The sequence below is a fragment of the Triturus cristatus genome, chromosome 12 (genome assembly GCF_964204655.1).
Source record: "Triturus cristatus chromosome 12, aTriCri1.1, whole genome shotgun sequence".
Lineage (NCBI taxonomy): Eukaryota > Metazoa > Chordata > Amphibia > Caudata > Salamandridae > Triturus > Triturus cristatus.
In genome coordinates, this window is record NC_140595.1 from 743,432,434 (window position 1) to 743,447,509 (window position 15,076).

At 45.5% G+C, this 15,076-nt stretch overlaps 1 protein-coding gene across 4 annotated transcripts in view; it reads right to left on the bottom strand.

Annotated features, from left to right (window-relative positions):
• CNTROB (centrobin, centriole duplication and spindle assembly protein) overlaps positions 1 to 15,076 on the bottom strand; it is a 303,393-nt gene that overhangs the window by 42,110 nt on the left and 246,207 nt on the right. For 3 of the 4 annotated variants that reach the window (XM_085636903.1, XM_085636904.1, XM_085636905.1), the window contains exons 15-16: positions 6,754 to 6,846; positions 1,163 to 1,350 (exon numbers count right to left, since the gene is read on the bottom strand). In XM_085636903.1, coding sequence (XP_085493029.1) covers positions 1,163 to 1,350; positions 6,754 to 6,846 — 281 coding nt within the window. The remainder of the gene's footprint in view (positions 1 to 1,162; positions 1,351 to 6,753; positions 6,847 to 15,076) is intronic. The other variant, XM_085636906.1, reaches the window with a different exon arrangement.

Sequence of the window (15,076 nt, forward strand, 5' to 3'; positions counted from 1 at the left end):
ACAAGCAGAAACATGTTGCATAAGGTCAGATGGAGAGTTGCATAAAACAGACTGCTCCATCGGGCCGCTTCCGATGTGTAGTGGTGTCATCTCGACATCGGAAAGAGTAATGGGTTCAGCATAGATTGGTGACGCTGACGTTGTTGGCTGCCCCAACACCAAAGGTGTGAACACCAAAGGGCTGTGCACAGGCGCTGCCTCAAATCTGATAACAGTTTCAGAGGGCCCAACGGTCACCGAGGCCAAACCCGCCTGCAAGCATGCAGTCGGGGCATCTCTCCCCTCCTTGGGCTCAAAGGTGCACCCCCAGGGAGGAATGAAAAGACTTCATGCAGGGAAATGTAATATTACTGCATTCGGGCTAGAGTCGCCCTGGCTCCAGGATATTTAGAGAGGTACTGGTGGACTTATGCGAATGCTCCGCAACTGAAGATTGGGAGACAAAGTCAGAAACATGTTTTGACCGTTGGTGCTTCGGAGGCTTCTTCGACATCCCTTCACCCAAACAGCTCCTTGTCAAGTCCCTGGACTTCGACAAAGACTGACTATAACATGGTGTCTCAGATAGTGGCGCCGCCAGAAGTTTAATACAGCGCTCTCTCGACGCCTTTGGCTGAAGAGAACGACAAGGACCACACTGATTGGAGTCATGATGTTCCCCAAGGTACCACAAACAGATGCTATGGGGGATCTGTGATCGATATCTGTCGGTCACAAGATCCACAGGGTTTAAACAAAGACATCGCAAAAATCACACTGTTTCCTCGACAAAATTTCAAAAAGGGTTGAAAAATGGCCTCCTAACCGCTCCGGATCCGCGTTGTAAGTGTGGAAAATAAGGAACTAACCGGCGAGGGAGTAAAATGGACTCAGTCTAAGCCACATCTGGTGGACGACGTTGATACAGAGTCACGCTGAGACATACCAACATGTGGATGTGCTGTGGGAAAAATTCACAGATTCAGTCTCGCGCCTAGGGAGGATTCTAAAGTATGGATTCTGCAGCTAGATAGTCGCTGTAAGATGCACCATAATACTAAACCTCACTCAAGCACCGTGAAATCATCCAGCCAACATCTAATGTAATCATTCAGCCAGAATTGCCTTTGCTGTGAAAAGTTTTAGCTCTAGTATCACAATCGAGAACTTGGTCAGTACATACCAGACGGATGTAGTGCTGCATGTTATGCCTCTGTGTGTTTTCGGGTGGTAGAGAGGTTCTCTCAGGGCCTTGTGGAGAAGTATTCTGAAAAGAAATTCCTTCACTGTGGGCGGTATCTGACAGAGTCATGTTGTCTGTATCGTCTGTGAGGAGATGATGTGCCAGGCCATCAAGTGGATGTCCCAGGGCTGCAATTAAAACATGGAGCAAAATACAGGTTTTGAATAGAAAAAAAAAGTTACATCAAGAACTGAACAGAGAAGGCTGACTAACAGAAACCCACAACCATACATCTTGAGGCTGACCGCAGCTGTTGGATCATCTTTGACAAACCATTCAAGTTGTATTTACATCTTTCATTTTTGATCCCTGTCCACCCTGGCGATGGCAGAATCATGGACAGACCAAACTTTAATGATCTGGGCTCAAGGGCAGCACAAGCTTATATAATTCTACTTATACTTTCTATACTTATGCAAGGTACAATCTCTTCACACTTCTTACAGCGCTGTTGTCAGAACCCCTTTCAGAGGGCCACAGGGCAAGCAGGAGCTACTGGGCATACTGTTGGGGTTGAGTCCTTTCCTGATTGATGTCTTAGGTGCGACTTAGTATGGGCCCTGAGCAACCAGGCCATTACCCCTTAAGCACTCACCTCTCAGTAAAAGCAGTGGATGGCCTTGAACACAGGCTCACAACTCAAAATACGTTCTAAAGACACAATAAATGATTGCTCAGTCAAATACCTGCTTTTATGAAAAAGGAGTATTGATATATGAGCACATAGTAAAATGTGATGCCCATAAACTGCACACAGTCCCCGGCCCGACTCCAATCTGCACACGAGCTACGGCCCGTTCAGCACAGCACTAATTTTCACGTAACCCCGCACCCCCCACCAGCATATGGGGTTGCTGACTTCACTCCGCACATGTGCTACATCTCGATCAGCACAGAAGTAATTTTCATTGCAGCCCCCTTTGGCTTATGAAGTTGGCCGATGTCACTTGACATACTGGCTACAGCCAGATTGGATTAACAATGGCTAACTTCACAGTGGCCCCAATCTGGCATATTGAGTCACCAACTGGAATCAGGAAAAGGGCTACAGCCTGAACAGTGCAGCAGCCATCTCCAGTCACACCGGTCTATGGGGATCCACTCGCCAGGATCCATCCCTGGACCTCGCTCCCTTCAAGCGGTCTGCTTTTCCTCACACGGCACACTGTTCTTGACACGCAGGCAGGCACTGGTGCTCCACGCTCTCTGATTTCCCTGGGTGATGTCCCAGAAAGGAGACCTTAGTTCCCAATCCTGGTCACCGAGAGGTCTTGCTGAGCTTCTCCTCACACAGTTTGACTTTATGCTCAACAGAAACAGTTGACAATTTTGGGAGGCCTTGAGCTCCCCCTTATAGTCCATCTTCAGACACCAAATATGATTTAGGGTTTGAGATTTTGAAGTTTGTGTTGGGGGTCTGCTTCCTTTTGAAGAGGCCACTCTTCTGTCTTGCTTTCTCTCCAAAAAGTAGTCTGCCACAGTGATGTGTACATCAACGTTAACATAGGGCACAGCCACTCTTTGTGGTTCTCATCAGCCCTATTGCCTGCCTAAGATGTGTCCGGGCACTTTTCCAGTAACCTCTCCCTCAAAGAACACCCTTTAAAGTGTACTGAACAGCTTGGCTTTCATTCCTCAAGCATATCCAACCAGCTCACAGGAAACCAGCAATCCACAAATCTGCAGGTGTAACATTTCTTCATTTTGTCTTGTTTCTTCTTTCAGTTGCTTGGGTCCCTTATGTCACGTGCCACTTCCTCTTAAGGGTTTTATGTCCCTTATAACCCTCTCTAAGTTTTTACTAAACAGCTATCAGTGCTTTTTTGCTACCTCTACTCGGACTCTGATCATGCCCGCTGTTTCCCTCCACCTTTCCCAACAAAACACTACTTTTCTTCATAGACACGGTCTTCGGTTACTTCTTTTACAACCACCTCCATTATTCCAGTATGTCTTTGCTCCCCTACAAAACATAGTCAGACCACTCATCTGATATTGCTAAGCGCTCATGTACTTACTTTATTTCTCTGCATTATTGTATGCACACTGGCATGCTTCCCTAAGATCTACCATTCATACCCTTGTGCACAGCAACTCACAGCTGACATTTTAGGGATCTTGGGAGCCGAACAGACTCCCGTAATGGCTGCAGTGAATGAGGACAAATAACAAAAACAGTCTTTGCTGCCAATTAATACCTTATTTGGCAATCAGCAGTTTGTAAGTTAAAATCTACATAAGGGAATTTAAAGATCTCAAACTTTTTTTTTTTTTTAAGTCTTTGTGATTAATCCGTATCGCACTCATCTCAGGCATCTCGAATTGGCTCAAAAGATAAAACGCTGGGTACGCAAGGCCCAGACCCACCTTTTTCTAGCTACTATTCACCAGTATCAAGTTAACACAAATATAGACTGTAGCCAGGGCTTTAACAGTCTTGATGTAAGCGGAGCACTGGGATCAGTATCCGCTCTAAAAACTTTCACCCGTAACCCTTCTCAGATATTTGAAAAGAGATCGGACTCAAGTCAACCTTCTGAAGAAGCCCAAAGCCCCAATGAATCAGGGAATCCACATATAAATCCTTAATGAGCTGCCCAAAACTTGAGAAAAGCAAAGTGGCCACGGTTTTATGGGCTCACTTTACACAGTGAACTCCACATTTTCGGATCAACAGTTTAGAGTTGCAAAACTCTGGACTTAGCAAAATTTATGATCCACTAATTTTGGATGCCATAATGTTGTACATGTAAGAATATGGGGAATGTATGAGGGTAATATATCAATAAATATGCGGACGTGCAATATGCTATTTATTACCACTGGGGAGTGCGAAGAGGAGCCTCGACTCCCTCAAGGCAAGATCTTGAATGGATCACAATGCCCCTCGGCTTCCTCAATAATGGCAATTAACAGCATATTGCAATCGGCACACTTGCATATATGGCATTGCTTCATGTGTATTTGTTTAACAAAAGGTATTTGAACCAAACAAGGTTGCACGGGTTAGTGTTCGCAGTAAGTTAAAACCACTTTCACAAGGCCTTGCGCCTATTTGGAGAGTTGTTTCTCTGTGCCTGATAATTGTAACATCCAATCTGTAAGGCAATAAGAAAAAGTAACTTAGCTACAACTACAGTTCCTCCGCATTGGTATTGGACACAGATTCACATGCTTACATTACACCCCAACAATAATTCAAGCATGCAAATCTGTGAAAGATCCAATGCTGGAGAAAATTAGTTTTCTTCATCTTAGTTTTGCTTTACTGTGGTAATAAACTGTCATTTGACTGTAGCGCTGTAGTAATGAATGTATGCATGACACTTATTTGACCACATTTACTTTGACTTGCATGGCTTACACACAAATATGCCTTGCACGTGTTATTTTGAATATGGGTAATAATAAACATTCACACTATTTATTACTAAAGAGCAATGGTGATATTACCACAGTAGAGCATAACTCACTTAGGGAAAAAATTACTAATGGCTCGGAAATTCTATTGCAGTATCTCTTCACAGCTGAAGACGTCTGCATTAGGCTTGTTATTGTGATTTTCTCTCACTTCACAGATTTAAAACCTTGTGTTCTGGATTTGGCGAGACACCTTTATTTAGAACTGCTACACCTGAAAAGACAGCATGACAAACTATAAACGCAGATGCGCTAAGTGCACTATAATTCATGGCCTCTTCCCATAGTGCTTTATCCCTGTAAGAAACTTTGATGGAAGAGACCAGTTACAGACCCCTGGTCACCTCACAGTGACATTTTCTCTTGTATAAAAGAAAGCCAAGGTGAACAACAGATGCCATGCCTGTGTGAAGTTTGGAGATATTGGCATTTTTTTGGGCTGGCACATTAAAGAATGAGTGAGTGAGACAGGTTTCTTTTCCAAAAAGAGAATTGCTGATAACCTGGAGAAAGTTAGAGCACTCCTTAGTTGTTCAGAGAACATGGTGTTGAATTGTATCGTTTTAAAATATCTGCTCTGAATCCAGAGGTCAACAGAGGTGGGGAGGTTCCCCAAATGTGCAGTCACTTAAACTGTGTCGTCACTGGATATGGTGAAAGAAAGGGGTTACTTTTTCAAGAGTTGCCCCACAAGACCATCAACAGAAGAACGAACAGCAAGTCTGGGCAGAACCATAGAAACAGACTGCTGAACAGAGCATGAATGTTCATGGGAAGAGCTGTAAAATGTGCATTATGTGCAGCCAGAGTTGTGCGGAGGCATACACAGATGCATGAGGCCATAACACTGATGGTGCATTGCAGTTCCCAGGGAGGGTAACATTCCAATCAGACTCATGACATGGTCGTATCCATGAATTAGAAAGGGCTAGTCAGCTACGCTAATCGTTCCCCATCATGGGCCTACTCACAGAAGTAACCTCTAATTTCGTCACTGACCTCAATGAAGATACACAACTTACAGCTGATGCCTTCAATTCAAATATTTGTTGGAAACTAATCACAGCAGTATTAGATTTTCAGGATCAGGTCCTAGTACCGCAAATGTGAGTTCTACCAATAGAACAACTTTTTCACGAAGAACGTAAGTGGTGTTCTCAAAGATTGACAAGCTGGAGTTAAGAGTGGAAATCTGCCTGTCCAATCACTTCTTACCCACAGTACCACATGAAGAAAGGTATTAATCTAGCTTTGCAGACTCCTGGGTCTGGTGAGGTTTTGTGCTTAAGCCTTGAAAACCAGGAAGATGCATTTGGGTCATTGCATGCCTGTGTGGAAGAGGCCCTAATGTTGCAAACCAAACAAATCTCTTCAGTCCTTGTGTGCATGGAGCTTGATCTCCTCTCTCAAAGTCATTATGGACTTCAAATGCATTAAGAGGGTTGTAACTGTGTTTTGCTTCCATTGAACAAATTCGTCTAACACCTGAAAATAATGATCTGTAGTTGAAAAGTTCAGGAAGGAAGAGCTGGGAAATAAGTGATGTAGACATTCCATTTACATGTGTGACGTCAGAGAGGCTACAGATTTCTGTTGGATTACAGATCTTCTGGATTGTTTTGAAAGAATGGAAGTGTGGAGAAACCTTATGGTGGACGAGAGATGGAAACCTAAAGAACAAGAAGCATTTTGGGCAACTGAATGCTAGTTAAAAGTTATAACTATCATTTTGAGCAGGCTTTTTCGATCCAATGGATTGCACTGCCAAAGGTCTGACAGAACAAATCTTAAACTGTTGGGAGCATGATGTGTCAGCGATGTTAAAAGCATGGGCAAAGCGTTCGAAACAAGCGATGGCTTCAGTTGTTGAGCACAATATAAATGACAAATTAAGAATCCTTCTAAAGTGACATCAATGAACAACTTGAAGGGCTAAGGCCTTCAAGCTTTGAAAAACAGGTATTCTTACCGGCTTCCTGGAAAGCTTTATTTTTTTCAATATCTGTCACAAAAGATAGGCTCGCTCCTGCCGGAAAGGGACTTACTTCAATGAAGAGGAGAGGTTTTTGGGGGGAAATGACGGGGAATGGAGAGGTCACCAACGCTGATACCTGCTTTTAACTGTCTAATGAAGCCCGGAGAGTAGGGCACACGATCTGCCCGCTCCTGTGGCAGGTCTGGTCTGCTGCTATACACATGGCACGCTGTGGGGAGAGAAAGAGACACATCAAGCAGCCGTCCCTTAATGAACATCTTTAAGCCGTCACAGAGGGCTAGAAGAGCCGTTTAGCTCCCTGCTGGCCAGGCTCAAAAACTCTAAACAAAGAATTTGCCAAGCATGCAGGCTAAAGCTTCCACTTCCATTTTAAAGGAATAGTAAAACTGCTTTCTAGATCTGAAACACTACAGCAGATGTTGGTTTAACTAAAATAGTTATGTTAGCAGGTGCTTTTACAGTATGTTAATTATTGTTCTTGGATAAGTCTTGCCAGATAATTTCTCAAAAGAAACCAGTCTCTGCGGAAAAATGTGCTTTCCAGCGGAGGTAAAGGATATCACTTTTCCAGTACTGCTCCAAAATACTCCAAGTGCAACAATGTAAGGCATACATATTCCTATGAAGGTAGACCAAAACATCATAGGCTGCCATATCCACAAGCCCCACACATCGTAATCAGAAATTGAAACAATCATATTTTGACAACATTGTGTCACGGTAATGGTTGATGGAGGTCTTGTGGCGCCCTAAACCAGAGTAAGACAACCCCCTCTTTATACAGTAATCTTAATAGGAATCAATATTTCATCTGAGAGACCCATTAGGAAATGGTCTCTAGGCTCCACAGCAATCAGTCTTTACCGACTGATCTAACACTTCGGGTGAGCCACTGCTGCCCACACCACTTTATTTAGAGATCAAAGAAGCGGAGTGTCAAGATCATACAGATGTCTTGACTGGTGGTCAGTAAAATGAGCAGTGCACAAACCTGATGCATTTCTTTGATAAGCTATCGATATTGGTTTCTGAAGTTTTCACCACCAAAGCAATACCTTGGCTCTTGGAGGTTAAATATGCGATCCAACAAACCCCGAAGTCAAAGGATTATTGTAGCGTACAAAAGGTACGTTTTTTAGCTACTTTTGTTATAACTAGAGTTGGCAGAAATTCATCTGTTGTGGCCGACAGGGTTAACATATAAAAATCTATCAGGTTCAGAATTCGGCATGCTTGGTCAATAGGGCCTTCAACATTGTGGTGCCCTGGCACATAGCTGTGCATGGTGACAAAATGAAAAGCAGTCTTCACACAGCGGTTATAAGACTTATTTGCCATTGCTTGTTAACCTAAAGGAGAACAATTCATAGAACTAAGCCCCCCCAAAGAGGTCTGCTCCCCAGCACCATGCATCTCCAAGCATGTTTTGGCCCAAGACAACATTAAATGACTTCACAAACTCAATATCCTCCCTGGATTCAAATAGCCTCATTTCCCTCTGCCTTTTTTAATTTTGCACAATTTTATTACATCTTTGATAAATTGTATGGTATGTATTGCCTACAAATTACTTTCCATGGGCATTTTATGTGTTTTGTTACAAACGCTAGAATTAAAGCATTAAAACATGCAAAATACAACCCAATCTCAAATGGTACAGATTTCTTCATTGTAGAAAGCGTTACTGCGATTTCCATAAATAATTTGCAGTCATTTCTTAAGGTGAATGAGTTGTGCAGGTCAATCTACAAAACCATTAGTCAGGCAATGATTTACACTAAATAGGTAATAACATTTATTGTATTTAGAGACAGCAAAAATGTGACATGAAGAAGAAGTTATATCAGTTTAAAAGGGCAGACATGCGTCATTGCATTCAGCTAATGATGGTCATGTACACAGCAAAAGGAACTTGCCTATAACCAACAAAGAAGGTGGGTAAAAGTTACATTTAAGAAGATCTCAAAGTCTAATTTGACTGCCCACCTTATTCAGAGAGACCATGCTTTGAATGGCATGGCTGCTAAAGGTGCTTTTCCAAAACTAGCATCTTCAGCAGACACCCATGCAATAATGAGCTGGGGACCTAGTCTGAAAGACTCCTGGTGCAGAGAAAAGAGTAATTGCAGCACGGAAACCCATGGAAGGGACACATTTGGAGACACAGGTTAACCCTGAGTTTCTGGGACACTGTAAGCCTTGGAGAACTGAGGACTAATCTGTAAGATTGACTGCTGACCAGGATGACTGGTATACATTATTCGAAGCCTGAAAATTGTGTCTCTGGCATGAAAGTCAATCAAAAGTGGACAGTTGTGACAGCAGCTACCTCTGGCTTGTTCTCTGGTTCCCCTGGCACGAGAGGTGGGCAAGCCAGAAAATGTATGTGAAGAGCCAATGCAAGGGAACAGCTCGGCTCTAATAGCCAAACCACGAGCCAGGCCAGCCAAAAATTGTCACGCTGCGACATGCTGGGGGCAGAGTGTGGGAATGGGTCCTGAAGGAGGGCTTGTGGGAAATCTGAGGCAGACTGGCGCATGCTGGAGAAGGACATCCTGTTGGACGTAGCAACATGTCACTACTGACAGGTTGGTGTGAAAGGCAGGTATGGATGGGGAAAGTCTCCCCACTCTGCCATTGCAAGTCTTTCCTTCCCATTTTCTTTCCTCTCGCATTTCTTACTTCTACCACATGACAAATCTCCATCTGTTCTCCATCCCATGCCCCTTTGCCAGTTGTCATCTATATCCATGTATGCCATGTCTCTTCCTAAATACCGCCCCTTTTCCTCTGTCCTATTTCTGTCTCCTCTTGCAATCTGTGCCGGAGAAGGTATGATTAGGCGCTCAGAAGAGTAGCGTCTGGAAGCAAAGGCAGCATCATTGGAGCATACACAGATGAGATAGTGTGTGTATGTGCTTTGAACTGGTTGCACTCACAGCTTGGTTCGAGTGTACAAAGGGATTTCAGACCATACCACAGCTGAGCCAGGCTCGCTCGTCAGTGGCTCACCCACTTCCACCTGGCACAGCCTCTTGCCACCAGGGGATAATTAATATTGCAGCAGAATGATTATGCAAACAAGGATGTAAGACCCAGATCCACTTTCTTTAATTTCCACTACTAAACCCCAAGGCGGAGGTTAGAAGTGTAGCGCCTCAGACAAAAAGTCTATGTTCCCAAGGTATGGGGTAGGACCTTTCACATTATTTTCTGACGGAACGTGCACGAGCCCACTTTCTTTCAAGCGGAGGTCTCAGGCGTGTATGTAAGGCTGCCACTGAAAGACGTTTCTCATTCCTATAACTCCCCAGCTCTAACACTCAAGTTAGAGCATTTATTGTACATGAGGAAAAATGTTTTATTAAAATTCATCAAGTGTATGCCTAGTTTTAAATTGCAATTTTGAATCATTCATAAGTTCAGCCCTTACATATGTGGAAAATATATGCACGTGATTTGTTTACATTACTAAAATCTTCATTTCACATTTGCATTGGGAGAATATAGTGCAAAATAGGCAGGAGGGCCTCTTCAGGGCACTAATAAAAAGGAAAACACGGATAAACCTTAGACCCCTGCATGTTGTTCATATACAAAATATGCACTGCGGATCGTACATTTACATGCAAATACAATATATATTGCTAAGATTTTATCTCACCTATAACTGTGAAGGAGGGCACAAAACGGTTGCGACAGCCTTCTGATAAAGTGACACTGATGTACATAGCCTGGTTCTGATGAAGTGACACTGATGTACATAGCCCGGGCAACTATTTTTTATTACAACTTGTTCCCTACTCTAAGGGTTCCAGGGAGGTGGCGTCCAACACTGGCGTGTAGACGCACAGAACAAATCAATACGTTGATTTTGTATTGTTCCTGAGTTCTTTCATTCTAAGGTGTTTTGCATGGATCATTATGCTAGTACGTAAGGGCCTCCAACCCACATACAGATTCCCCTCGGAATTTATCATATGCCCTGCGCCCCATCAATCATTTGGCGGAGCGGGCCCTCTGCTGCGATTAGGGGCCGCCGAGGACCAGGCGCGGGACTCTAAGGAATGGACGTCCAGGCCAGGAACTGTGGCTAAGAGTACGGGCGGAGGGACTGGGAGGGCCCGACAGGAGCAGATGGCGAAAGGTCAGGCCCAGACTTAGCGCCGGACACAAATAGAAGCGGACAGGCCTCATCCCCGGCCTCGGGTTCAGCACCAGGCCTTCATTAGCTGTTCAGTTCGGTAATCCGGCCCCTCGCCGCGGGAGGGCCGCGCCGTGGTAGGCTGGCGCTAATTGAGCGCGGCCCACCCCGGGGCGCGGGAGGCGAGGTACAGCACCCTGGTGCCATCAAATGCCAGAGTGAATGTCACCGCACCCCGCGGCTTCCGCTAATGAGGGGCGAGGAGGGAGGGTGGAAGAGGAGGAGGTGAAAAAGGAAGTCGAGAAGATGGTCGGGGCAGATGGCAGAAGACAAATAAGGAGAGAAAGGATAAGATGGAGATGGGAAATATAAGGTGTCGACGAATAGTATAGAGAGGTATTAGAGTGAAGTCTCGGGCGAGAATAAAAAGGAGGGAGACGGAAGCGAACCGAGGAAAAGAAGTTGAACAAGAAATGGAACGAGGAAATGAGGGGGAGAAAAGGAGATAGGGTTGTCGCGGGATAGAAAAGGGAGGGGACAAAATAAACTCCTTTCTGCCACGCAAATTCCTTTATGTTCTAACACTGTCAAATATGCGTGTGGGAAAATCGCCGTTTGCACCAAAGATAAACATTTTTGACAACTGCCTTCTAAACCTGGCAGCCAAAAAACACTGTTTTGTCCACGGATAAATGACCCGCATTACTCCGGGAACCCATTAATTGAGGGTCAATGTGTGGCAGAGGAAAAGGGGTGAAGTCACGAGGGGCTGCGCATGAAAAGCAGAGTCTGACAGTAAACATACATACAAATAAACAGATTGCTCAAAGAAATTGACGAGGACAAATGTGACAGTAAATCAGTGGAATCGTTTGGTTAACTTGTCACAAAGAGGATTCATTTTGGAATATCTTACAGGGTTAAGAAAGACACCTGCCTCCGAAATGTGTGTGCCCAACAATTTTGAGGTGAATAGAAGGTCTACAAGTATGACGTCTGCGATTCCTGGCCCTTATAACCCTTATTGTGTTATGTAACATTTTCCTTACATTTATTTTCACACTTGTATGTGTCTGTTATGTGCAACACTGACACCCTACACTGGGATGACTGGTACTATAAAATACACAAATACGTAGGTGCCAGTTAAATCATTGTTTCTGTGATTACTCATACACACACAGATACAGTTCATGCACATTTGGTATTGAAAAAAGTCAAAACCCAAAACCCGGCCTGCAAGTCACATTCTCCGTAGAACTTGTAAAGTGATAAGCTGTGTGTCTTGGTTTCCTCCCATTGTATTGGCGTCAAGCTGCTAGGCTCCAGAAGGACCCCACAGGGACCCTAATAAAAGAAAGGCTGATGACCCTTTAATTGAGGCCTTTGTTCTGAGAGAGTGCAGACAAGGTGTAGGTGCTGCTGAGTTGTATCTCAGTATCAGAAAAAGACACCAGGACAAATTCAGCATGTCCCTGGGCCCAGAAACCGCTGCCACAACCGGAAACCGGTGAGATCCCTCTACTTTACAGCACTGCTAACTACCTTCAGGCTTGACTACGAATTAGCACAAGTCTACCTCCCTCTGTCGACAGTCAGGGCCTTGAGTGCATCAGAGCAAACTATGCGCAAGTCATGCGTCGCACTGCCTACTGCTACCTGTAGGCACGGTGGACTGAAAGAGCCTTGAGAGAGCAGTGCCAGCAGAACGAGTGACTGGTAGCCCATTTAGCAGCCCAGACTCTGTCTCGACGGACACATGCGTGGACAGAGGCAACCAGTGTGCGATACTACAGGAGTAGTGTTCAGACAACAGTTGTGGGTTGCGTTATTGCATTGTGTAACAACGGGCGATACATGACATCTGTTTATGCAATGGTGCTAGTAAAAATGTCCTGCTTGGCATTATGGTTTTAAAAAATAACAAATAGTCAATAGAGCATGCGTCCCTCTTCATGCCAGAAAAACAACAAAGCGCACCAGACCTCTGCTTTATTTAAAGTGTCCTCAGCCGAGGCTGCCTGAGACAAGGAAAAACGTGGCAAAAGATGTACTTTCCGATGGAAAGACAAAAGTATTTGGAACAAAGATGTGCGGAGTCCTCAGAACCGTCTGGTCTTTATTTAAAACGAATGGTTCAAGGGTAGGAGGAGCTTGTGCACCTGTCTCGTACTACCATGACCACGAAACAAATCTGCCACGAACGAAGCTCAAAGTCCCTTCAAGCTAACTAACTACTTAACAGGTTTATGAATCAAACACGCCAGAACCAGTTTCGATTTGAGGTACTAAAATACTGGAACATAAGCACTAGGCCTGTCAGATGATGTTGACAGCCTCATTGGTATAGACAAGGACTCCCCATATCTGTCCAATGGGCACAAGAGAAGTCATGTAACTGAATATCTCCCCCCCCCCCCCCTCTCGTCCAAGAAAGACATTATCTGCCAAGCAGATGAGAAGAATGATGTTCTACGCAAGTGGCCAGTGACATGGTCTCAACCATCTATTCTTGCGCAAAGTACTGGTGAATTACTGTGTAGCAGCCATCAGTACCTCCAAGGTTTAAAAGGATTAACCCAGATTTGCTAAAGTTAGCTCCTAAGAACCGTGCACCCAAGCTGAGACATGGTGCAATGCTCTCCTCCCACATGGGACTTAACTCTGAGAAGGGTGGATGTGATAGGTCTGAGACTGAGCGCCACACTTGGTGAAGCCAAGCAGAACCACCAAGATAACAAAGCACTCCAAGATCACCCAGATCTTCAGAAGGGCTCTTAGAATCATAGAAAGTGGAACAATGGCTCTCAAGACCACGTCTTAACAATAACAAATTGAGATATGTAAGGCCTCTGCCCATCTGCCAGGCACTTGTAGCATTTGGTGCTCAGTTTTGTGGCAAAGATGTGTATGACTGCATGCCCTTCCACCAGGTCCTCAAATATGTGGGAGAGGACTTCCTGGATAATGTGCCAGTTGTGTGGTGTATCAAGATGTCTGCTAAGGTGGTTTGTGCTGATGAACAAGTTACTTACCTTCGGTAACGATATATCTGTAAGAAACATTAGTTAGATTCCTCACCTTAGAATATCCCCAGGCGTCAGGCTGGATCCGGAAAGATTTTATCAGCAATACCCTTGCACGTCGCTAGGCATTGTCTGCGGCTCCGCGTCCGTCGTCGGCGTCGTGCGCCGGAATGACGGAGTACTTAGACGCCGCCCTCGCGCGCGGACAGCAGTTCTTGTACATAGCTTTCTGCGCCAGGAACGCAGAGCCATGCAAGAGACCGACACTGGTGCCAAAAAAGTCTAGGGCCCTGAAAGGGATGACCTCAACCCCAGATATCAGTTCGCAGAATGGGGAGGATGGGTGGGTCGGTGAAGAATCGAACTAACTAATGTTTCTTACAGATATATCGTTACCGAAGGTAAGCAACTTGTTCATCTGAAAGAAACACGTTAGTTAGATACCTCACCTTAGAATAGATACCCCAGTAATACCAACCCCGGTGGCGGGTCTGCGAACCAAAATCAGACCAGAAAGTCCTGGAGAACAGAACGGCCAAAGAAGCCGTCTCTCTGGACTTGGCTGTCCAGGCAATAATGTTTGGCAAACGTGTGCAGCGAGGCCCACGTTGCTGCCTGACAAATGTCCTGCAAGGGGACTCCCCGGCCCAGGGCAGTGGTCGCCGCTGTGGCCCGAGTGGAGCTAAGGTGAGCTCCAGAACCTGAGCTAAGGTGAGCATCTTGAACCTCTCCTTGCAGAGGAAGGCGTTGACGCTCCTGAGGTCCAAGATAGGGCGTAGGCCCCCTTTGCCCTTCATGGGAACAAGAAGGTAGTGGGAATAGCAACCACGACCCACTTCCGGACCAGGAACGCGCTCGATGGCCCCCTTGGCCAAGAGGGCCGTAACTGACTTGGAATGGGCCTGAAAGTACGGACTAGGAGGGCTTTGAGGCAGAGGCTGCCGGGGTAGATGTGGACGGACCGGCACGTTGTCCCCCTGTACCACCTCGGCAGAATCCACGACTGCGTGGAGGTTGGTTCTGCGGCCTGTGGCTAGGCGGACGTGAGCCACAAAAGGGACGAAAAGCGGAAGTTTGCGGGCGCGGGGTCGAGAGGCCCAAGAACTCGTCTGTAGCCCGGGAGTCCTTAAAGCGCTCCAGCGCACTATCCGCTTTGTCGCCAAAAAGGAGACTGCCATCGAAGGGCATGTCCAGGAGGGTGCTCTGGACATCCCCAGAAAAACTCGTGGACCACAGCCAGGCGTGGCGGCGGAGTGCCACTGTGATCG